The sequence below is a fragment of the Coregonus clupeaformis genome, chromosome 16 (assembly GCF_020615455.1).
Source record: "Coregonus clupeaformis isolate EN_2021a chromosome 16, ASM2061545v1, whole genome shotgun sequence".
Classification (NCBI taxonomy): Eukaryota; Metazoa; Chordata; class Actinopteri; order Salmoniformes; family Salmonidae; genus Coregonus; species Coregonus clupeaformis.
In genome coordinates this window covers 44,440,000-44,465,327 of record NC_059207.1, presented here as the reverse complement: position 1 = coordinate 44,465,327, position 25,328 = coordinate 44,440,000, and the positions used below count along the sequence as shown (strand labels likewise).

General features: G+C 45.0%; 1 protein-coding gene across 1 annotated transcript in view; it reads right to left on the bottom strand.

Annotated features, from left to right (window-relative positions):
* The window catches only part of LOC121584987 (single-stranded DNA-binding protein 2), a 113,890-nt gene that overhangs the window by 48,584 nt on the left and 39,978 nt on the right, over positions 1-25,328 (bottom strand). Inside the window, exons 2-4 of the mRNA XM_041901274.2 lie at positions 6,321-6,393; positions 4,271-4,332; positions 3,838-3,922 (exon numbers count right to left, since the gene is read on the bottom strand). Of these exons, the coding sequence (XP_041757208.1) occupies positions 3,838-3,922; positions 4,271-4,332; positions 6,321-6,393 (220 nt within the window). The remainder of the gene's footprint in view (positions 1-3,837; positions 3,923-4,270; positions 4,333-6,320; positions 6,394-25,328) is intronic.

Here is a 25,328-nt window from a genome sequence, read left to right as displayed (position 1 = left end):
ACTACCATTCTCGCTCCCTACTCCCCGTTCGGCCATTGCTAAACCCAGAGTGAGAGGGGGTCTGTGGGGGGAGTAGTTTCCCACTCGGCCTGCAGCAGGATTGAGGTAGAGAGAGAGAGAGAGAGAGAGAGAGAGAGAGAGAGAGAGAGAGAGAGAGAGAGAGAGAGAGAGAGAGAGAGAGAGAGAGAGAGAGAGAGAGAGAGAGAGAGAGAGAGAGAGAGAGAGAGAGAGAGAGAGAGAGAGAGAGAAGAGAGAACCCTGCAGGGGTCTTGGTCGACATTTTTAAACGTGTATATTTCTATGTTTGAATAAAATCAACTATGTACACTATGTAGGCTACTTTGCCTGATGCTTTAAGCACTGCAATTAAAACCAGAATGAAAAAAACCTGTTCCCATCCAGACCCTCCTCCTGCCGCTGCCCGCTGCTGCTGGCCTTGGCAGATTCTGCCATTAAGCTCCTGAAGTGCCAAGTTATCGTACCAGTTCTACTGATCTGCGTGCCAGTTTTGATTTTCATATGCACATTGTCGTGCAATAGTTTCATTTAATTTATAATAAAGTCGCCATATCTCAAAATCAATGTCGTGGTTAATCCAAATTCTATCTAAATGAAAATGATACAAATCTAAAAGTAACTTCTATTGCCATTGCCAATATGTAAAAATAGATCCCCCCGGTACTGCTGCTCATTCCGACTGTCTCTCCAGACTCGGCAGTGCCATGGACAGCGTGCTGGCAACCATCCTGCGGTTAGAAGGGAAAGCGTAGTCCCTCCAGTCTCCAGTACTGGTTCCGGCACCAGCCCCAACACGACCACTACCTGCCTCCGTCCCATCTGAGCTGGTCCGCGGAATAACCCTGTCCCTCCCAGAGCGCTTTGACGGCACACCAGCGAGATGCAAGGGATTCCTTCTGCAATGCGACCTTTACCTCGCTTGCTACGCAGAGGCTGTCTCCAGGAGAGACAGGGTTGCCACAGTCACTGACCGGACGGGCCCTGGACTGGGGTGCCACGGTTTGGGAAACGGGCGGACCCGAGGTCGAGTCCTACGAGCGCTTCGCCCTCCTCTTCCGCTCTGTGTTTGATCATCCTGAGGAGGGCCGAAAGGGGGGTGAGCGTCTACTCCGACTACGCCAGGGATCTAGGACCGCCTCGGAGTTCGCACTGGAGTTCCGGACCATCGCGGCCTCCACCGGATGGAACGAGTCGGCTCTGGTCACTGTGTTCCAAAGCGGACTGCAGGAGGAGGTACAGATGGAGTTAGCCTGCCGTGATGACAACCTGTCACTCGACCAGCTCATCAGCATGGCGATCCGGTTGGACAACCTCCTGCAGTCCCGACGAAGACCTGCGCTTAATCCGGAGCCCATGGCTACACCTGCTCCGTGACCAGAGCCAATGGAGGTGGGCCCAGACACCTCCCTTATGGAAAGCTCCTTCCCCTGCCGGTTCCACAACGACCCTGGTCTCACCTCTCGGTGGACTGTCACTGACCTTCCCCCCTCCCAGGGGAACACCACTGTTCTCGTTGTTGTGGACCGGTTTTCCAAAGCTTGTCTCCTCCTTCCTCTGCCTGGGCTCCCGTCGGCCATGCAAACCGCGGAGGCTCTTTTTACACTAACCTCACTCCTTTCCAGTGCGTGTTGGGGTATCAGCCGGCCCTGGCACCTCGGCATCTGAGCCAGACCGAGGCTCATGAGGAGATCTGGAACGCTGTGCACACTCGTCTCCAGTGGGCCGTGCGTCGGCACAAGGAACAGGCCGACCGCCACCGCAGTGAGGTGCCTGTTTTCTCTCCAGGCGACCGGGTCTGGCTCTCCACCCGGAACCTGCCCCTCCGCTTGCCCTGCCGGAAGCTGAGCCCGCAGTTTGTGCGGCCGTTTAAAGTCCTGAGGAGGGTTAATGAGGTAACGTACCGTTTGCAACTCGCTGTTGATTACTGCATTAACCCAAACTTTTCATGGGCCTCTCCTCAGGCCAGTGGTGCCTGGTCCCCTCGCTGAGGCTGGACCCAGTGATGCCCCACCTCCTCCTCTGGACATTGAGGGAGGGCCGGCGTACTCGGTCCGTGAAGGGGGGGGTACTGTCATTAATTTCACCAGTTCCGAAGGTCTACGTCACTGGCTTTTTAGGCGTCACTGACATGGATCATTATCACCAACCCCGGACTGTCTTGTCTCATTACGCACACCTGGTTCCCATTCCCCCTGATTAGTATGTGTATATATGTGCCCTCTGTTCCCCATTGTCCTTGTCGATTATTGTCCCATGTCCGTTGGTCTCGTGAGTACCGTGTATTGTGCTCTTGTTGTTTACGGGTCTCATCCCGTGTATTGTGTAGAGGTTACACCTCGCTCTTTGTTTGGGTTACATCCCTTTTGTATATATATATACGTGTTTGTGTTGGGTGGAGTAATAAAACCCCTAATACATATTCCTGCGCCTGTCTTCCTATCATTATATAAATAATAAATAAATTGGTCATTTAGCAGACGCTCTTATCCAGCGCGACTTACAGGAGCAATTAGGGTTAAGTGCCTTGCTCAAGGGCACATCGACAGATTTTTCACCTAGTCGGCTAGGGGATTAGAACCAGCGACCTTTCGGTTACTGGTACAACGCTCTTAACCACTAAGCTACCTGCCGCCCCATTATACAACGTGACACAAATAAAAACATTGCAGCCAGCAGGTAGAAAATATCCTGATAAAAATAAGTATTCTATAAATCACATTGGCTATGCATGGCCTGTCTGCAACGAACTTGAAACATTGTATCAACTATTAACTTGAGTCCTGCCTCAAGCTCATGCTAGCAAACTTGCAACATTGTATAAAATATTCTGGGCCCTCAGTTTCCTGCACCAGTGAGCTCCGGACAGACCGACACAGCTGTAGGCTATTTGCGCAAGGATAAGAAGTAATCAGGTAGGCCTTTTTTTATGACATTTCCATCAACAGAGCATGACATTTTTTCCCCTTTTCAAATAGGCTACATTAAGGAACTATTGTCATTCTCAATGGATGTAAAAACAGACTTGGTTTACTTGCTTTTCAAGGCTAAGAAAAAATTACTGTGTGAGAAGCTCCACAGTGATGGTGAGTTAAGACAATCAGAAATAGTATCAGATCCCCAAATGGGCACATTTATAAGCCTACATTTGTGCGCAGGCCAGGTAGCCTAGGACTAGTTCTATGAGTAATCAGAAACGTGTCCTTATTCAAGATTGACAGGAGCGCTCCAAACAAAAGACAATGAATACATTGACAACTGGTAAATGTAATGAAATAAACCAAAACATTTTCCTCACAAGTGTAGCCTAGGCGCTTTGCAAACGTGTCCACTCCTACAATGACAATGGTAAGACTGTAATAATAATATATTAAATGCATTAACAGAAATGACTGTAACCAAAGAAACATTGTAGATTCAAAATTATGGTAATTAAGGATAAATGTACTACTGGTGATACTGGTGTGCCTCCGCAATGGATTAGTCCACTCAGAGAGGCGTGAATCAGACAGGTGTCTCGTGTGCCATACATTTTTTTAAATATATTTGCCACTGCTCGACCAAAAAAATCTCTGTCGACCAACAGCCTATCGACCAAACAATCGACCAGTAGACTAAATGGGGTCAGCCCTAATTTAGAGATATGGATGTAGGCTACCAGGTAGCCTACATCCAGCCGCTAAACTCCTATCCATTGTACATCTATTGAAAAAAACTGGCAGAACACTGGTTAGCACCAGTGTCAGGCAGCAGTAGGCACCAGTGTGGAGCAGCAGTGTTTGTGGTTGAGGACGGGGTGAGGTAATGTTGATGGTGACTCACATAGTCATGGAAGGCCTTGGCCTCACTGGAGTGCTCACACGTTTCTCTCCTCTCCGGGGCTGCACAGTACAGGTCCCAGAACACACTGCAGCACAGGGAGGGCAGGGGAGGTTAGATACACAGAGGTTCTGAACAAACAAAAATAACAATATCTTTATCATTATCAATGTTATCATTCTGATTATTCCAAAATGTTACCACGGCCCGTATTCACAAAGCATCTCAGAGTAGGAGTAGAATGGCCAGGTCCCCCTGTCCATTCATTATAATCTAAAAGGGAAAACTGATCCCAGATCAGCACTCCTACTCTGAGAAGTTTTTTGAATACAGCCCCAGTTAAGACGATTGATAACTCATTGTCATTTAAAACAAGTTGTAATAGAGAAGAGGAGAGGGTAGGGGAATGGAGTGAAGGACATAGTACTGTACTCACCACCACCAAGAGTGGAGGAACCCTGGGGGCTCTCCTAATGTGATGTTCTTCTCCCATCGGATCTACCCAAGAGACAGACAGACAGAGAGAGAGACAGAGAGACAGAGACAGAGAGAGAGAGAGAGAGAGAGAGAGAGAGAGAGAGAGAGAGAGAGAGAGAGAGAGAGAGAGAGAGAGAGAGAGAGAGAGAGAGAGAGAGAGAGAGAGAGAGGTTTCAAAGAAGGCATATAATGTGTAGGGTGTAGACCCCATTGTACTGCAACTGAAGTCCTGAAGTATGTGTTTGTGTTTGTGTGTGCGTGTGCGTGTGTGTGTATACTATAAACCTTACAGAGCCCATTGTTAGTTGTGGGGCTGTTCTTAAGGACATGTACCAACCTGAGAGGCCAATCGGTCCTTTGTACAGGCCACACACTGTGAACCCTGAAACACTCCTGTGTTTGCTTTGCCTCATTACTATCTTTCCTTTCTTTATTTCACTCTGTCTCTCTCTCTTTTTCAAACCTTAGCATGCCATCTCCTGTGCCTCCACACAAGGTCAATGCAAGCAGTGAAATCATCCTCTGGGCTAAACCTGATTTATGGACACACACAGGAAAGCATGCACACTTGCAAGCACACACGCACACACACACACAGTAAAACCATGTGATTGAGCGGTGGTGTAGAGTGGATGTCTAAGGAAACTGTACACAATGGGGCGACTGTCATGGTATTGTTTAGGCTAGCTCTGAGAGTGACATCACCCTGCTGTAGAAGGTTTACAGCATGCCTCAACTTTCCTGTTAACCTGACCTTCCAATCCTTCTCTCTGTCAGTCTCTATCTCTATCTCTACTTAGTTGGGGAGCCTATTTGAAACAAACAACTAACTACAGTCCTGACTGCTCCCGAGTGGCGCAGCGGTCTAAGGCACTGCATCTCAGTGCTTGAGGCGTCACTACAGACCCCCTGGTTCGATTCCAGGCTGTATCACAACCGGCTGTGATTGGGAGTCCCATAGGGCAGCGCACAATTGGCCCAGTGTCGTCCGGGTTTGGCCGGTGTAGGCCGTCATTGTAAATAAGAATTTGTTCTTAACTGACTTGCCTAGTTAAAGGTAAATATAAAATAAAAACTGTAGCATAGCCAGTGTGAACATTGAGCACCATCCAACTAACCCATGTTCCCTCAGCAGCAGAAGCAGTGGCCTGTCTGTATTTGGCCTATCTGAGGTTGGGTTGTGGTTGTGTTGGGTTTCAGGGTCTCAGCCTGGAGGTGTCAACAGATGTATGTGGTAAACACAGCTCTATGGAGTGGATAACAGCTATTTAAAGCCTTGTTCCTCTCCTGCCCTCTACTCCAGTAGAAGCCTGGTGGGTTGGGTAGTGTAGGGGGGATGGGAGGGACGGCTGTGTTTATACACATCGCTCGCTCAGCTAATGTGCTCAGCTCAAACCTACTACCTCCCTCTCTTCTCCTTTCATCTCCACCATCTCCGGAAGACAGACAGAGTGATATAGCATGGGATGCCAGAGAGGAAAGGGTGTGTGTAGTGTGTGTGTGTGTGTCCGTGTGAGGGTTGAGGAAGCGGGGGAGTGGAGCCAGCTGATGCATCTGCATCCTCTATCTCTTTCTTTCTTTCGCATTTTAATTTAGAGTGATTTAGAGAAAATTACTGGTTTCAACTTTCAAACCTCCTTACCTGCACACACTCACAGAGAGACAGAGAGACAGAGAGAGACAGAGACAGAGACAGAGACAGAGACAGAGAGAGAGAGAGAGAGAGAGAGAGAGAGAGAGAGAGAGAGAGAGAGAGAGAGTAACCTGTCAGCTAGGTGGTGTATCATAACTCTCTGGGCTGATCCCAGTAATGGAGGCTAAATGCTGAACCCCCTACTGCTCTGCCATCTCAGCACTGTGCGCCACACTAATTCAATTAACCACACACACACCAGCCACTGCATAGGAGGGAGAATCAGCCCTGCTCTCGGAGAGTGGACACACAGACACACACACATAAACGCACTGATACACACAAAAAACACACACACACACACACACACACTTACCTCTGAGAGGAAGGTCTGTGCTGACTTCTGTGCCCCTACGTGCAGCAGGTACTCATACACATAGAGAGCTAACCTGCACAGAAAAACATAAGGATGACATGTTAGTAGTATGATCAAATCAAATCAAATCAGTTAAAAAAATAAATAAAAAATAATTAAAGAGCAGCAGTAAAATAACAGTAGCGAGGATATATACAGGGGGTACCGGTACAGAGTCAATGTGCGGGGCACAGGTAATCGAGGTAATTGAGGTAATATGTATATGTGGGTAGAGGTAAAGTGACTATGCACAGATAATAAACAGAGAGTAGCAGCAGCGTAAAAGAGGGGGTGGGGGGACAATGCAATAGTCCGGGTAGCCATTTGATTAGCTGTTAAAAAGTCTTATGGCTTGGGGGTAGAAGCTGTTAAGAAGCCTTTTGGACCTACACTTGGCGCTCCGGTACCGCTTGCCGTGCGTTAGCAGAGAGAACAGTCTATGACTAGGGTGGCTGGAGTCTTTGACAATTTTTAGGGCCTTCCTCTGGTATAGAGGTCCTGGATATCAGGAAGCTTGGCCCCAGTGATGTACTGGGCCGTACGCTCTACCCTCTGTAGTGCCTTGCGGTCGGAGGCCGAGCAGTTGCCATACCAGGCGGTGATGCAACCAGTCAGGATGCTCTCGATGGTGCAGCTGTATAACTTTTTGAGGATCTGAGGACCCATGCCAAATCTTTTCAGTCGTGCCCTCTTCACGACTGTCTTGGTGTGTTTGGACCATGACAGTTTGTTGGTGATGTGGACACCAAGGAACTTGAAGCTCTCAACCTACTCCACTACAGCCCTGTCGATGAGAATGGGGGCGTGCTCGGTCCTCTGCTTTTTCCTGTAGTCCACAGTCATCTCCTTTGTCTTGATCACGTTGAGGGTGAGGTTGTTATCCTGGCACCACACGGCCAGGTCTCTGACCTCCTCCCTATAGGCTGTCTCATCGTTATCGGTGATCAGGCAAACTTAATGATGGTGTTGGAGTCGTCCCTGGCCATGCAGTCATGGGTGAACAGGGAGTACAGGAGGGGACTGAGCACGCACCCCTGAGGGGTCCCCGTGTTGAGGATCAGAGTGGCAGATGTGTTGTTACCTACCCTTACCACCTGGGGGCGGCCCGTCAGGAAGTCCAGGATCCGGTTGCAGAGGGAGATGTTTAGTCCCAGGGTCCTTAGCTTAGTGATGAGCTTTGAGGGCACTATGGTGTTCAACACTGAGCTGTTGTCAATGAATAGCATTCTCACGTAGGTGTTCCTTTTGTTCAGGTGGGAAAGGGCAGTGTGGAGTGCAATAGAGATTGCATCATCTGTGGATCTGTTGGGGCGGTATGCAAATTGGAGTGGGTCTAGGGTTTCTGGGATAATGGTCTTGATGTGAGCCATGACCAGCCTTTCAAAGCACTTCATGGCTACAGACAGTGCTACAGGTCGGTAGTCATTTAGGCAGGTTACCTTAGTGTTCTTGGGCACAGGGACTATGGTGGTCTGCTTGAAACATGTTGGTATTACAGACTCAGTCAGGGACAGGTTGAAAATGTCAGTGAATACACTTGCCAGTTGGTCAGAGCATGCTCGGAGTACACGTCCTGGTAATTCGTCTGGCCCTGCGGCCTTGTGAATGTTGACCTGTTTAAAGGTCTTAGCTCAGTGCGGATGTTGCTTGTAATCCATGGCTTCTGGTTGGGGTATGTACGTACGGTCATTATGGGGACGACGTCATCGATGCACTTATTGATGATGCCAGTGACTGATGTGGTGTACTCCCCAATGCCATCGGAAGAATCCCAGAACATATTCCAGTCTGTGCTAGCAAAACAGTCCTGTAGCTTAGCATCTAAGTCATCTGACCACTTCTTTATTGACCGAGTCACTGGTGCTTCCTGCTTCAGTTTTTGCTTGTAAGCAGGAATCAGGAGGATAGAGTTATGGTCAGATTTGCTAAAGGAGGGCGAGGGAGAGCTTTGTACGCGTCTCTGTGTGTGGAGTAAAGGTGGTCTAGAGTTTTTTTTCCTCTGGTTGCACAGTTAACATGCTGGTAGAAATGAGGTAAAACTGATTTAAGTTTCCCTGCATTAAAGTGCACTAGAGTAAAGTAGTGTAGCCACACTAGGCTATGTCACCTGGATAACACAATTCAACCTGTCCTGTTCAATTCCAACTAACCATTTCAACTTTCAACCATTTGAGACAGAGCCAATGAGAAGGCTTCTATAACCTCGACAGACTATGCTAAAGCTGAAAACACACAGGCAGTAGAAGAACAAACAGCATGCTGAGATGAGTTGGCACAGAGGGAACACACAGGAAATGCCTCTGTTTTACCCCAGGCACTCTATACCCCCCAAAACCCTATGCTTTTCCCACGCTGGGAATTCATTACACACTTGATTCATTCATCGATTCTTTGCTCTGTTGATCAAACTAACTTGGAGTGCGGGCGGGTGGTCTACCTGATCCACAGATACAAGATGTCCATTGATCTGTCAGGGATCAATGCAGGATCAGTCAGTCTCTTAACAGTACAGTTCAGTCCTGGCTGGGTCTGGGAGTTACAGAACCGTAGAAACATTGATTCAGTCTAGAGCAGCGGTGTTAAACATACGGCGTGGGCCGGATCCGTCCGCGAGCCCATTCAATCCAGCCCGTGGGGGGTTTGAGTAAAAAATGAATACAATAAATATTTAATTTTTTTCTGATAAAAACAATCTCAATTGACATTGAAATGACTCAAACCAAATCGAAATGACTCAAACCAATGTCCATAAATGAAAGAGCCCATAACACAACGATCTTTTTGGCTGCTGTAACGCCTCGATCACATCAACAGCGTTGTTGCGCAAAATGGTACGCAGCCTCATCTGGAGAATGATATTATAATGATTATTTGCATCAATCAAGTGGCCATTTCTTTTGCAAACTCTATCTCATGTGTTACAGAAACACTGCTAATCATACAATAGTGCTAGGTGCCTGCATACTTTAATTAAAGGGTGACTACTCTCAAAAATCTAAATTTCTCCTGATGTGGTTTAAGCATTGTTATGGACTTAGAACATAGAATGTTGTTGTTTTTCTGTTTAAAAAAATGTGAGAACAAAAACCTAAAAATAATTGGGAAAACCCGAAACCTGTGAATTTCTGACTCAGTTAATCTGTTTCAATAGTAGGCCTACAATTATTTTTTTATTTTTTTTATTTCACCTTTATTTAACCAGGTTAGCCTACTGCACAGTACAGCTTGGGTTGCCCTGATTGTGAAATACCAATATGGGATTTATAATTGGGCAAAATTTGAGTATACCCACTTCTCCATCCCATCCCCACCACCAGAAATATGTAAAATGGGACATGTTTCTTCATTTGTAATATTGTGTGGTGATTTCAGAGGTGGTGGGGATGTTTTCCTGGGGCCCAGAGTTTTTCCTGATCTGGTAGCTCCTCAGACTCTCCTTCATATCTCGTAGTGGGAATAGGGCCTTAGAAGTTCACTTGACTTTTCTCCATGGTGAGGGTAATATGAAATCTCAGCAGCTCTCTGTATGTGTCCCAAATGGCACCCTTTTCCCTTTATAGTGCACTACTTTTGACCAGAGCCCTGTTTGCCCAGGTCAAAAGTAATGAACTAATAAAGGAAAAAGGATGCCATTTGGGATGCATCCTGTGTCTGTGCCCAGCCATGCAGCGTAGCTTCTCCTCGGTCTAGACTAACATCTCAGACTGGGACAAAAATAAACCCTCCAGACACCTCTCGTCTACCTCGCTGAAGATGATGAACTGCACATCTCTCCAGATTCTCTCTCTGTGTCTCTGTCTCTGCTCTCTCTCTCTCTCTCTCTCTCTCTCTCTCTCTCTCTCTCTCTCTCTCTCTCTCTCTCTCTCTCTCTCTCTCTCTCTCTCAATTCAATTTCAATTCAATTTAAGGGCTTTTTTGGTATAGGAAACATATGTTAACATTGCCAAAGAAAAATCAAATCAAATCCAATTTTATTTGTCACATACACGTGTTTAGCAGATGTTATAGCGGGTGTAGCAAAATGCTTGTGCTTCTAGCTCCAACAGTGCAGTAATATCTAACAAGTAATATCTAACAATTTCACAACGTATACCTAATACACACAAAACTAGTAAGGAATGGAATTTAAGAAAATATACATATATGGACAAGCAATGACAGAGCGGCATGGACTAAGATACAGTAGAATATTATAGAATAGAATGCAGTATATACATATGAGATGAGTAGTGCAAGATATGTAAACATTATTAAAGTGACTGTAAACATTATTCAAGTGACTAGTGTTCAATTTCTTAAAGTGGCCAGTGATTTCAATAGGCAGCAGCAGCCTCTAATGTGCTAGTGATGGCTATTTAACAGTCTGATGGCCTTGAGATAGAAGCTGTTTTTCATTCTCTCAGTCCCAGCTATGATGCACCTATACTGACCTCACCTTCTGGATGTTAGCGGGGTGAACAGGCAGTGGCTCGGGTGGTTGATGTCCTTGATGATCTTTTTGGCCTTCCTGTGACATCGGGTGCTGTATGTGTCTTGAAGGGCAGGTAGTTTGCCCCCGATAATGCGTTCGGCAGACCGCACCACCCTCTGGAGAGCCCTGCGGTTGTGGGCAGTGCAGTTGCCGTACCAGGTGGTGATACAGCCCGACAGGATGCTCTCAATTGTGCATCTGTAAAAGTTTGTGAGGATTTTAGGTGCCAAGCCGAATTTCTTCAGCCTCCTGAGGTTGAAGAGGCTCTGTTGCGCCTTCTTCACCACACTGTCTGCTTGGGTGGACCATTTCAGTTTGTCGGTGATGTGTACGCCAAGGAACTTGAAGCTTTCCACCTTCTCCACTGCGGTCCCGTCGATGTGGATAGGGGGGTGCACCCTCTGCTGTTTCCTGAAGTCCACGATCATCTCCTTTGTTTTGTTGACGTTGAGTGAGAGATTATTTTCCTGGCACCACACTCCCAGAGCCCTCACCTCCTCCCTGTAGGCGGCCTCGTCATTGTTAGTAATCAAGCCTACTACAGTTGTGTCATCTGCAAACTTGATGATTGAGTTGGAGGCGTGCTTGGCCACGCAGTCATGGGTGAACAAGTAGTACAGGAGGGGGCTGAGCACGCACCCTTGTGGAGCCCCAGTGTTGAGGATCAGCGAAGTGGAGATGTTGTTTCCTACCTTCACCACCTGGTGGCTGCCTGTCAGGAAGTCCAGGACCCAATTGCACAGGGCGGGGTTCAGACCCAGGGCCTCGAGCTTGATGATGAGCTTGGAGGTTACTATGGTGTTGAATGCTGAGTTATAGTCAATGAACAGCATTCTTACATAGGTATTACTCTTGTCCAGATGGGATAGGACAGTGTGCAGTGTGATGGCAATTGCATCGTCTGTGGATCTATTGGGGCGGTAAGCAAATTGAAGTGGGTCTAGGGTGACAGGTAAGGTAGAGGTGATATGATCCTTGACTAGTCTCTCAAAGCACTTCATGATGACAGAGGTGAGTGTTACAGGGCGATAGTCATTTAGTTCAGTTACCTTTGCTTTCTTGGGTACAGGAACAATGGTGGCCATCTTGAAGCATGTGGGAACAGCAGACTGGGAAAGGGAGAGATTGAATAGGTCCATAAACACACCAGCCAGCTGGTCTGTGCATGCTCTGAGGACGCGGCTAGGGATGCCGTCTGGGCCGGCAGCCTTGCGAGGGTTAACATGCTTAAATGTCTTAATCACGTCGGCCACGGAGAAGGAGAGGCCACAGTCCTTGGTAGTGGGCCTCGTCAGTGGCACTGTGTTATCCTCAAAGCGGGCGAAGAAGGTGTTTAGCTTGTCTGGAAGCGAGACGTCGGTGTCGGCGACGTGGCTGGTTTTCTTTTTGTAGTCCATGATTGTCTGTAGACCCTCCCACATACGTATCGTGTCTGAGCCGTTGAATTGCGACACTTTGTCTCTGTACTGATGTTACTGATGTTATGCCAGTTTAATTGCCTTGCGGAGTGAGTAGCTACACTGTTTGTATTCTGCCATATTCCCAGTCACCTTGCCATGGTTGAATGCAGTGGTTCACATTTTCAGATTGGCGCGAATGCTGCCATCTATCCACGGTTTCTGGTTAGGGTAGGTTTTAATAGTCACAGTGGGCACAACATCACCTATACACTTCCTGATAAACTCTGTCACCGTTTCAGTGTTTTAGTCTAAATTATTTTCGGAAGCTACCCAGAACATATCCCAGTCCGTATGATCAAAACCATCGTGAAGCGTGGATTCCGATTGGTCAGACCAGCGTTGAATAGTCCTTAGCACAGGTATTTCCTGTTTGAGTTTCTGCCTATAGGAAGGGAGGATCAAAATAGAGTCGTGGTCAGATTTGCTGAAAGGAGGGCGGGGGAGGACCTTATAACCATCCCGGAAGTTCGATTAGCAATGGTCAAGGATTTTGGCAGCGTGAGTACAACAGTCGATATGTTGATAGAACTTCGGCAGCCTAGTCCACAAATTTGATTTGTTAAAATCCCCGGCTACAATAAATGCAGCCTTGCATAAAGTCCAGTGTTCTTTGAGGGGCGTCGTGGTATCGGCTTGAGGGGGGATATACACGGCCGTGACTATAACCGAAGAAAATTATCTTGGGAGATAATACGGTCGGCATTTGATTGTGAGATATTCTAGGTCGGGTGAACAAAAGGTCTCGAGTTCCTGTATGTTACTACAATTACACAATGAGTTGTTAATCATGAAACACACACCTCCGCCCTTCTGCTTCTTCTGATATTTATTCCTGTCTGCGCAATGAACTGAGAACCCCTCTGGCTGGACCGATTTCGACAGAATATCCTAAGAGAGCCATGTTTCATGAAACATAGTATGTTACAGGCCTTGATGTCTCTCTGGAAAGAAATCCTTGCCCGGAGTTCGTCGATTTTGTTAACCAAAGACTGAACATTAGCGAGTAGTATACTTGGAAGCGGTGGGTGGTGTGCGTGCCTCCTAAGTCGAACCAGCAGGCCACTCCGAGTGCCTCTCCTCCGCCGGCGATGTTTTGGGTAAGCCGCTGGAATCAGTTCAGTTGCCCTGGGGAGAGCAAACAAAAGATCTGCTTCGGGAAAGTCGTATTCCTGGTCATAATGCTGGTGAGTTACCGCCGCTGTCACGCCCTGACTCAGGGGACGCTTATATGTTGAGTCAGGGTGTGTATATTCCTTGTTGTGCTTTTTCTATGTGTGGGATTTAGTATGTATATTTCTATGTTGGCCGGTGTGCTTCCCAATCAGAGGCAGCTGTCGCTCGTTGTCTCTGATTGGGGACCATACTTAGGCAGCCTATTGGCACTGTCATGTTGTGGGATCTTGTTCCGTGTTTAGGCTAGTTTTGTGTTCAGCCATAGGACTTCACGTTTCGTTTGGTTTGTTGTTTTGTCGTGTGTTTATCAGTAAATAAACATGTATGCATATCACGCTGCGCCTTGGTCTGACCCGTCCTTCAACGAACATGACAGCCGCTCTGATATCCAATAGTTTTCCCCGGCTGTATGTAATGATACAAAACACTTTCTGAGCTAATAATGTAAAAAATAATACATAAAAAAACAAAATACTAAGTTTCCTAAGAGCTAGTCGCGAGGCTGCCATCTTCGTCGGCGCCAGTTGAATGTAGATAGTAAACAAAAATAACAGTAAACATTACACTCAGAAGTTCCAAAAGAATAAAGACATTTCAAATGGCATATTATGTATATATACAGTGTTGTAACAATGTACAAATAGAACAAATGGGAAAATATATAAAAATAAATATGGGTTGTATTTACAATGGTGGTTGTTCTTCACTGGGTGCCCTTTTCTTGTGGCAACAGGTCACAAATATTGCTGCTGTGATTGCACACTGTGGTATTTCACCCAGCAGATATGGGAGTTTATCAAAATTGGGTTTGTTTTCGAATTCTTTGTGGATCTGTGTAATCTGAGGGAAATATGTGTCTCTAATATGGTCATACATTTGGCAGGAGTTTAGGAAGTGCAGCTCAGTTTCCACCTCATTTTGTGGCAGTGTGCACATAGCCTGTCTTCTCTTGGTAGCCAGGTCTGCCTACGGCGGCCTTTCTCAATAGCAAGGCTATGCTCACTGAGTTTGTACATAGTCAAAGCTTTCCTAAAGTTTGGGTCAGTCACAGTGGTCAGGTATTCTGCCACTGTGTACTCTCTGTTTAGGGCCAAATAGCATTCTAGTTTGCTCAGTTTTTTTTGTTAATTCTTTCCAATGTGTCAAGTAATTATCTTTTTGTTTTCTCATGATTTGGTTGGGTCTAAATGTGTTGTTGTTCTGGAGCTCTGTGGGGTCTGTTTGTGTTTGTGAACAGAGCCCCAGGACCAGCTTGCTTATGGGACTCTTCTCCAAGTTCATCTCTCTGTAGGTGATGGCTTTGTTATGGAAGGTTTGGGAATCTCTCTCTCTCTCTCTCTCTCTTTCTGTCTATACAGTGTCTCTCTCTCTCTCTCTCTTTCTCTTTCTGTCTATACAGTATCTCTCTCTCTTTCTCTCTCTCTCTCTCCTTCTGTCTATACAGTATCTCTCTCTCTCTCTCTCTCTTTTTCACTTTCTGTCTATACAGTATCTCTCTCTCTCTTTCTCTCTCTCTCTCTTTCTCTTTCTGTCTATACAGTATCTCTCTCTCTCTCTCTCTCTCTTTGTCTTTCTGTCTATAGACAAGTTTTTGAGCCGTTTCCGCTCTACTTCCTGAACTCCTCCCGTCGATGCAATCCACTTCCGTTCTGCCGGGCTGGGTTTGTTTTGCTAGCTAGCTCCGTTGTGCCGACAAAGCACTGATATCGCAGTGACAAAGAGGATATAAAAATTACAATTACAACATGAAGAAAAGTGGTTCGGGAACGACGTGTGCAGTAGTTGGTTGCAAAAACTCGAGAAAGCACCTGAACGAGTGGTTAGATAGAGAGTGCTACGACCACAAACCAGCTACGAAGAGGCAATGTCCATGCGCTCCATTGTTTACATTTTTTCGCAAGCCTGATACCGACTCGGAATCAAGGACCTGGCTGAAGGCATTGAATCTAAAGAAACCACCCCTCAACGTTTTTGTTTGTTCCTATCACTTTGTTGACCAAAAACCTACCAAGGATAATCCTTTCCCAGAGTTGTGGTTGGGATACAATCGCCCTCCCCAGCCAAAGAGGCGTCAACTCACCCAGCGGACCACTGCCTCCCCCAGATAAAGAAACGCAGACTTGAATCTGAGGGTAAGTTCAGCAACTTTAGCTATGAAGCTGACAATACTGTTAATTATGAAGAAGTTGTCATACATTAACATTGCTACCGGTATTTTGCTAAGGCAGTTGATTGTTTTGGAGATGGGACAAACAATGCCCACGATAGCTACATCATTAATTGTGGGTGTGTGTGTGTGTGTGTGTGTGTGTGTGTGTGTGTGTGTGTGTGTGCCTGCCTGCGTGTGCCTTAGTCTACATCATAAATACAATGCAAGGTGGCAGGCTGTTGTGATGATGATTGTGTGTGTGCGTGTGAGTGCAATGTTGTAGTACACATTTTTCCATTGTGATGTTTGTAGTGAGAGGACTCTATGCCTGCATTAATTTTGCTCCATCCATGTTTTCTCTTCCCCTTTTTAGATGCTCCAGAAACCTGTCAGCCTGTCTGTGAGGCCGAGCCTGCTACACCAAAATTTCGAGATGCCCAGACCCAATGGGAGGATCCGTCACATATTGATCACATTTACTGTTCAACAACACAGTCTGTTAAAGTAGACAAAGGCCACACAGTGCGAGGCAGAAATGGGTCCTACTGTGACCAGCACCACGGTCATTGATGATGCTAGGTCCCGGCTGTATACAGGAGTGCTTATGGTTCAATTCTTCACCCTGGAGACGGTGTTGTTGCCTTTCAGTAAGCCATCAATTACCCTTCCTGTTGTTGACCAAATACTTATGACGTTGATGAAACTAAAACTAAACCTAATATTAGGAGATATTGCTCACCGCTTCAATGTGTCTACATCCATGGCAAGCATTGTGATTAGTCACTGGATTGACGTGATGGGTGAACAGTTCAAAGTCCTGATCCCCTGGCTTCCAAGAGAGACCATTCGTGCCACCATGCCCTTGTCGTTTCAGAGGAACTACCCTCGAACCACCTGGATCATTGACTGTGCCGAAAGTGCCATGCAGAGAGCCACAAACCACGACTCAAGGAGTGACACTTTCAGCCAGTATAAATCACGCAACACTGTGAAATATCTCGTCGCTGTGGCCCCTAATGGGCTAATCATGTTTATATCTGATGCCTATGCTGGCAGAAGCAGCGATAAGTTTATCACCATGGACAGTGGGTTCCTAGACTATCTGAGGGCTGGTGATGAGGTCATGGCGGACCGTGGGTTCACCATTCGAGACTTGCTTGATGAGAGAAGGGTCAGTTTGAACATTCCTGCTTTCACCTACAGGCGCAATCAGTTGACCAATGAGGAGATGACACGCACCAGGCGAGTAGCCAATGTCCGCATACATGTGGAAAGAGCAATTCAGAGACTGAAGGTGTTTAAGATTTTATCCCAGAATGTTCCCATCAGCATGGCACCGAAACTGGACAACATCTTAACCATCTGTGCTGGCCTAGTTAATCTGAAGAGTCCACTGATCAGTGAGGTTTAGAATCTTGCCCTGTGTCCCTGTCTACCAACACCCAGCCATGTTGTTCATTAAATACAGATAAACACAACAAATACTGCGTGCATTGTATTTTTTAATATTATATATGAATATTTTCATAGTGATGTAATTGTGTGGGCTGCTTTTGTATTTTACTTTTTAATACCTGTTAAGATTAAACACGCAATCTTTCTTGTTGAAGCCATTTGTTTAGTTTCCTCAAAACAATTAATTAATCCAGTGTTATTTATGTACAGTATGAGCTTACTATGAATTATGAACTGTGTTAAAATAAATTGTAGCACTCTAAGGATTGAAATTACATCAAACTTTATTTTCACTCAAACAGTAGGCACACTGATATATTGCACAGCATAAAGAGATCATGTAAACAATGGACATATGTTGGCTCCTGTGGGCATGACCTAAATAAGGCAGTTTATTTTGGTTTTAAAATGCTGAGATATTTACTGCAGAACTGTAACCTTCCCTCAACAAAATCATCAACAATTTTCGGGAGCATGTGGGCAAAGTAGAATGTGCGCAGCCTTATGTATAGACAAGTGGACAAAGCCTTGGTCGTAGGGTACTTCGATTTCTAGGTGCTCAGTTTTGTTCCAAATCACCAACTTGGAGTGCTGAAGCCCTGTGCAGTGCATCCCAATTTGTACCTGCATGTAGTAGCCTTTTGGACCATTGCAGGCAATATGGTCATCTACCCTATCTCCGTTTGCCACAGTTGTGATTTCGCAGTTCTTTGTTGCCAAAAATTCTGCAAGTGACTTGTTTCCCATCACAGGTGATTTGATCTCCAACAGAATGTCGTTGTTTATCACTCCATCGGGAGATGCTGCAAGCCACGGTTCCTTTTCGCACACCACTAAGCCTTTGGTTTCAATGCTGGTGCCCAGAGTTTCCAAATAGTCCCTTGCAAGTTCCTCCCCCTCCGCTCCTTGACGGGTTGCGGCATAGTAGTAGAACCGTGTTCCCAAGCTAGCGTCGACATCGCTGTGTTTACACCGGCAGACGTTGTGCCAACAACTTCCGGCAGAAATGAAATGCATTTGTGTAGAGTTATGGCACCACCCGGGATACAGCGCGTAAACTTGTCTATACAGTATATATATCTCTCTCTCTTTCTCTTTCTGTCTATACATGATCTCTCTCTCTCTTTCTCTTTCTGTCTATACAGTATCTCTCTCTCTCTCTCTCTCTCTTTCTCTCTCTCTCTTTCTGTCTATACAGTATCTCTCTCTCTCTTTCTCTCTCTCTCTTTCTCTTTCTGTCGATACAGTATCTCTCTCTCTCTTTCTCTTTCTGTCTATACAGTATCTCTCTCTCTTTCTCTCTCTCTCTTTCTCTTTCTGTCGATACAGTATCTCTCTCTCTCTTTCTCTCTGTCTATACAGTATCTCTCTCTCTCTCTCTCTCTCTCTCTCTTTCTGTCTATAAAATATATCTCTCTCTCTCTTTCTGTCTATACAGTATCTCTCTCTCTCTCTCTCTCTCTTTCTATACAGTATCTCTCTCTTTCTCTCTGTCAGTCTGTTTCTGTCTGTACAGTATCACTCACTCCCTCTTACACACACTGTCACCCTGTGAAATGTGATGGGTAATCAATAATACGCTGTGACTCTACTGTGTGGCCCTAAGAGACACATCTGCCCATTGACACAAGATGACTGGGAGAGAGGAGAGAAGAGGAGAGGAGAAGTAAGAAAACCAAGGAAAGGAAAGATCGACAGAGGAGTAAGAAGTGGAGAAGAGCGAAGAATAAATAAAAAAAGAATAGGAGAGATCTGGAGAGGTGAAGAGAAGAGTGGAGAGAAAGGGAGATGAAAGGAAGAAGAAGAGGAGAAAAGGATAAGCATGAAGAGGTGCTAATTCCCACAGCGGTGTTTCTACTGACCTAAAAAACACAGGTTTAAATGCGCTGAGGCTTGGCAAAAATGTACCTATAAATCACACTTATTAAAATGGCCCTGTCTGTTCCTCCATTTTTGTGTGGAGCTCTCTCACTTCATTTCAAATGGGCTTTATTGGCATGGGAAACATGTTTACATTGCCAAAGCAAGTGAAAAAAACTATAAACTCAAGTGAGAAGACACAAAACAACATCGACAAAAAACTATTTGAATTTAACAGTAAGTATTGCACTCAAAAAGGTTTAAAAAAGATAAAGACATTTCAAATGTTATATTATCAGCTATTTACAGTGTTTTAGCAACATGCAAATATTTGTAGTTCGAATAGTAGGGGAAGATAAATAAACAGATAAATATTGGTGGTATTTACAATGTTGTTTGCGCTCCACTGGTTGCCCTTTTCTCATGACAACGGGCCACAAATCTTGCTGCTGTGATTGCACACTGCGGTACTTCACCTAACAGATATGGGAGTTTATCAATGTTTGATTTGTTTTCAAATTTTTTCTGGGTCTTTGTGATCTGTGGGAAATATGTATCTCTAATGTGGTCATACATTTGGCAGGAGGTTAGGAAGTGCAGCTCAGTTTCCACTTCATTTTATGCATATTGGATGACTGTCATTCATATTCCATTCACCCAGCTTAATGTAACATCGATAAGTTTAGAATACTACATGATACTCCACTACGACAACACCTTTTCCCCCTCAGGAGACTGAAAAGATTTGGCATGGGTCCCCAGATCCTCAAAAAGTTCTACAGCTGCACCATCAAGAGCATCCTGACCGGTTGCATCACCGCCTGGTATGGCAATTGCTCGTCATCTGACGCTACAGAAGGTAGTGCGTACGGCCCAGTACATCACTGGGGCCAAGCTTCCTGACATCCAGGACCTATATACTAGGCGGTGTCAGAGGAAGGCCCAAAAAATTGTCAAAGACTCCAGTCACCCAAGTCATAGACTGTTCTCTCTGCTACCGCACGGCAAGCGGTACCGGAGTGCCAAGTCTAGGACCAAAAGGCTCCTTAACAGCTTCTACCCCCAAGCCATAAGATTGCTGAACAATTAATCGAATGGCCACCCGGACTATTTACATTGACCCCCCCTTTGTTTTTACACTGCTGCTACTCGCTGTTTATTATATATGCATAGTCACTTTACAAATTACCTCGACTAACCTGTACCCCCGCACATTGACTCGGTATCGGTACCCCCTGTATATAGCCTTGTTATTGTTATGTAATTTTCTTATTTTTTATTTTTTTACTTTAGTTTATTTTGTAAATCATTTCTTAACTCTATTTCTTGAACTGCATTGTTGGTTAAGGGCTTGTAAGTAAGCATTTCAAGGTAAGGTCTACACCTATTGTATTCGGCGCATGTGACAAATAAAATGTGATTTGATTTGATTTGATACTCAAATTTTCCCTATACCCATCATGATGTTGCTACAACCTAGCCTACAAATACAGGTGCATAGGTCGAGAGAAATTTGAGTCATCAATGCAACAGACAGTGACACATTCAATAACGCCTTGCACACTCTTGCCTGCATCTAGCTGATATAGGGTGTAATCATTAGTCCAAACAGTTGCAAACGAGAGTTTCTATTGGACAAATTCAGGTATGTTTATCCCCGTTTCATTCCGTTTGCTTCCGTTTAAGAAACAGAATCAGTGGAATGAATACACACCTGATGACCCACACACACAGTTCACTTTCAAAGCAGTCACATACAAACAGCATGATCACTTTGCTCGTTGTGTAATTCCTTCTCACATCTACGACTACGCGCTCTCCTCCTCTCACCTTTTCCCTTCGCTTGTGGACTTCAGTGCACAACACAACAGCTGTCTGTGACCAGCTGAAAAAACATTTCCAAGCTAAACCTTCATACCATAACCGCTAACCGCTACACACAGCCTACATCAATGTCACCATATTAGCTAACGTCATAGTCAACATAACTATTAGAACTAACGTGTTAGTAAACCTGCTACAATCATGCAGTACAGTGTACAGCAAGCAGTTTAGCAGACTGAAGCAGGTTTTGCTCCAGAATTGTGCCTGTGCTTAGCTCCATCCCGTTTATTGCTTGGGGTCATTGTCCATTTGGAAGACCCATTTGCGACTAAGCTTTAATTTCCTGACTGATGTCTTGAGATGTTGCTTCAATATATTCACATAATTGTCCTTCCTCATGATGCCATCTATTTTGTGAAGTGCACCAGTCCCTCCTGCAGCAAAGCACCCCCACAGCATGATGCTGCCACCCCTGTCCTTCACGGTTGGGATGGTGTTCTTCGGCTTGCAAGCGTCCCCTTTTTCCTCCAAACATAACGATGGTCATTATGGCCAAACAGTTATATTTTTGTTTCCTCAGACCAGAGGACATTTCTCCAAAAAGTATGATCTTTGTCCCCATGTGCAGTTGCAAACCGTAGTCTGGCTTTTTTATGGCAGTTTTGGAGCAGTGGCTTCTTCCTTGCTGAGCGACCTTTCAGGCTATGTCGATATAGGACTCATTTTACTGTGGATATAGATACTTGTGTACCTGTTTCCTCCAGCATCTTCACAAGGTGCTTTGCTGTTGTTCTGGGATTGATTTGCACTTTTCGCACCAAAGTACGTTCATCTCTAGGAGACAGAACGTGTCTCCTTCCTGAGTGGTATGATGGCTGCGTGGTCCCATTGTGTTTATACTTGCGTACTATTGTTTGTACAGATGAACGTGGTACCTTCAGGCGTTTGGAAATTGCTCACAAGGATGAACCAGACTTGTGGAATTTTCCAAGCTGTTTAAAGGCACAGTTTGCTTAGTATATGTAAACTTCTGACCCACTGGAATTGTGATACAGTGAATTATAAGTGAAATAATCTGTCTGTAAACAATTGTTGGAAAAATTACTTGTGTCATGCACAAAGTAGATGTCCTAACCGGCTTGCCAAAACTATAGTTTGTTAACAAGAAATTTGTGGAGTGGTTGAAAAACGAGTTTTAATGACTACAACCTAAGTGAAGTCGGAAGTTTACATACACTTAGGATGGAGTCATTAAAACTAGTTTAACAACCACTCCACAAATTTCTTGTTAACAAACTATAGTTTTGGCAAGTCAGTTAGGACATCTACTTTGTGCATGACACAAGCAATTTTTCCAACAATTGTTTACAGACAGATTATTTCACTTATAATTCACTGTATCACAATTCCAGTGGGTAAATTGACTGTGCCTTTAAACAGCTTGGAAAATTCCAGGAAATGATGTCATGGCTTTAGAAGCTTCTGATAGGCTAATTGACATAATTTGAGTCAATTGGAGGTGTACCTGTGGATGTATTTCAAGGCCTACCTTCAAACTCAGTGCCTCTTTGCTTGACATCATGGGAAAATCAAAAAGAAATCAGCCAAGACCTCAGAAAAAAATGTGTAGACCTCCACAAATCTGGTTCATCCTTGGGGGCAATTTCCAAACGCCTGAAGGTACCACGTTCATCTTTACAAGCAATAGTACGCAAGTATAAACACCATGGGACCACGCAGCCGTCATACCGCTCAGGAAGGAGACGCGTTCTGTCTCCTAGAGATGAACGTACTTTGGTGCAAATCAATCCCAGAACAACAGCAAAGGACCTTGTGAAGATGCTGGAGGAAACAGGTACATAAGTATCTATATCCACAGTAAAACAAGTCCTATATCGACATAACCTGAAAGGCTGCTCAGCAAGGAAGAAGCCACTGCTCTAAAACCACCATAAAAAAGCCAGACTACGGTTTGCAACTGCACATGGGGACAAAGATCGTACTGTTTGGAGAAATGTCCTCTGGTCTGATGAAACAAAAATAGAACTGTGTGGCCATAATGACCATCGTTATGTTTGGAGGAAAAAGGGGGACGCTTGCAAGCCGAAGAACACCATTCCAACCGTGAAGCACGGGGGGCCAGTATGAAAAAATAAATAATGTATGCACTCATTAACTGTAAGTCGCTCTGGATAAGAGCGTCTGCTAAATGACAATGCAGACAATTACATTGATAGAAGCCACAATCTATGCAATATTAAAGCTGATCGCACACTCGCACACACACACACGTACACACACACACATATAGACGAGACAAACACTTGATCCTGTTTCAGTCCTGATTCACCGTGATTAATGTAAGGTGGTGCTCGTTGGCTTCACAGATTGGTGAAAGTATATTTTAATATATTTTCCTTTTTTATTATTTTCCCCTAACCCTACCTCCCCACCCCTCCCCTAATTGGAGTAAACTAATGGACAACAATACTTAGGCTTCTACTTCCAGCCTATACATACTATATACATTTTACAGACACAGTATATTTTACATTAGTTATCTTTCCAAGGGGGGTGAATACAATTCCAAGGGGGGTGAATACTTATGATACCCACTGGGCCTGTCAACTGGATGTGATAAAGGAAGCAAACACACCAAAAGTGCTTCGATTGACTCAATAAACTCCCCAAAATGACTAGCTCTCCTGACCTGATCTGTGAATATAGAGTAAAATTAATTCAATAGGACCTGAAGAGGCAGAAGACAGAAGTCAACAAAGTCAAATACTTTTCAATCGTATACACTAGGCCAATGCTCGATCATAACAAAATATATTTTCTATTTTCAGTAGCATTTGTCCTTGCTCTTGAAATGAGCCTATTGAAGACAAATTGTTATCTTTGTTTACCACAGCAGCTGCACTAGCAATCTACTTTGACCAATCTGTGAAGCCAACGAGCACCACCTTACATTAATCACAGTGAATCAGGATTGAAACAGGATCAAGTGTTTGTCTCATCTATATGAGTGTGTGAGTGTGTGTGTGTGTGTGTGTGTGTGTGTGTGTGTGTACGTGTGTGTGTGTGTGTGTGTGCGTGGGACCCGGCCTCCTTCTCCTTCAAATTCAAGTATTGTCCTCAGCAGTCACATCTAATTAAATTCATGCTCCTCTGAGTCTACAGTAGTACAGCATAGGTCTCCAGCAGGCTCAGCAGCCAGGACCAGGCTAGCTGTAGCTTAATGAAGTCAGGGAGCTGAAATGCTGCTGATTCTCCATTTTCCCTTTTTCACTGAGCAGCACTGAGAGAGGAGAGGAGATGAGATGAGAGTTCTTGCTGTTTGGGCAGACCTCAGAACCTGGGCCTGTGAAGTCTACTTTATAAAATCAGCATATGAGACCAGCCAATCACTGCTAATCAATTTACTACCACCGTAATCACAACTGGAGTTAGAAATCAAAACAGTCAATTAATTTGGTACTTAATTATGCCTATTAAAGATGAAATGGAAATGGGCCAAAAGTCATTATGTTCCTGATAGTGTATCAGCACCTGTAATAAAACACAACATTATCCATAAGACTTGCTCTACATGAGTACAGGTGTACTGTATGGGTCAAACAGCCTTGCAGCTACCCTTTGACCCTGTCCAGGAAACAAGCTGATTGGTCATAACACTCTTAGAAAAAAGGTTCCAAAAGGGTTCTTCGGCTGTCCCCATAGGACACAAAATCATCATGCATACCCACATTCATACCCACACATGCAGTCAGAGCCGGCCCTAGCCTTTTGGGGGCCCTAAGTGAAATTTAGTTGGGGGTCCCCCCTCACCTTGCGAGCAAAACACTTTAGCAGCTCCCCTCTTGTCAGCGGAGAGAACAAATGTACGTTTTAGTTATTTCCTGCAATTCTACACATTTTGCCATAGGGTGGAGAGAAATCTTTGCAATATGATATGTTTTTAATATGATATCTGATTGAGAGTGACTAACAAAATCAATGGGGACCCCCCCGGTCGGTAAATCGACCATGATTACTACAAGTTTAGATAGCTGGTTAGACTAACTTACCAATCTAAAACATTTTAGTTGACATTGAGTGTCTGTCAGTGACTGACATAACAAGAGAAAAACTGCTGATGCATAACCAAATAAAAAAATGGCACCTTGTGTATTCTACTATTCTAACTGTCAAAAGTAAGTTGAGACCCCGACTGGGGGGTTGGGGGGTCGCGGGCCGCATGGCTGCCAGTTGCCCATCCCTGCCATAGGAGAACCCTTTTTGATTCCAGGTAGAACAATTTTGGGTTCCATGTAGAACCGTCTGTGGAAAGGGTTCTACATTGAACCCAAAGGGGTTCTACTTGGAACCAAAATAGTTCTACATGGAACCAAAAAGGGTTCTTCAAAGGGTTCTCCTATTGGGGACAGCCAAAGAACCCTTTTAGGTTCTAGATAGCACCTTTTTTTCTAAGAGTGTAGAGCAGACAGTGCTGACTGGTGTTGGACAGAGAGGAATTGGATCCAGAGATGGAGAGAGAGTAAGAAACAAAGAAAGAAAGGAAGGGAGAGAATGGC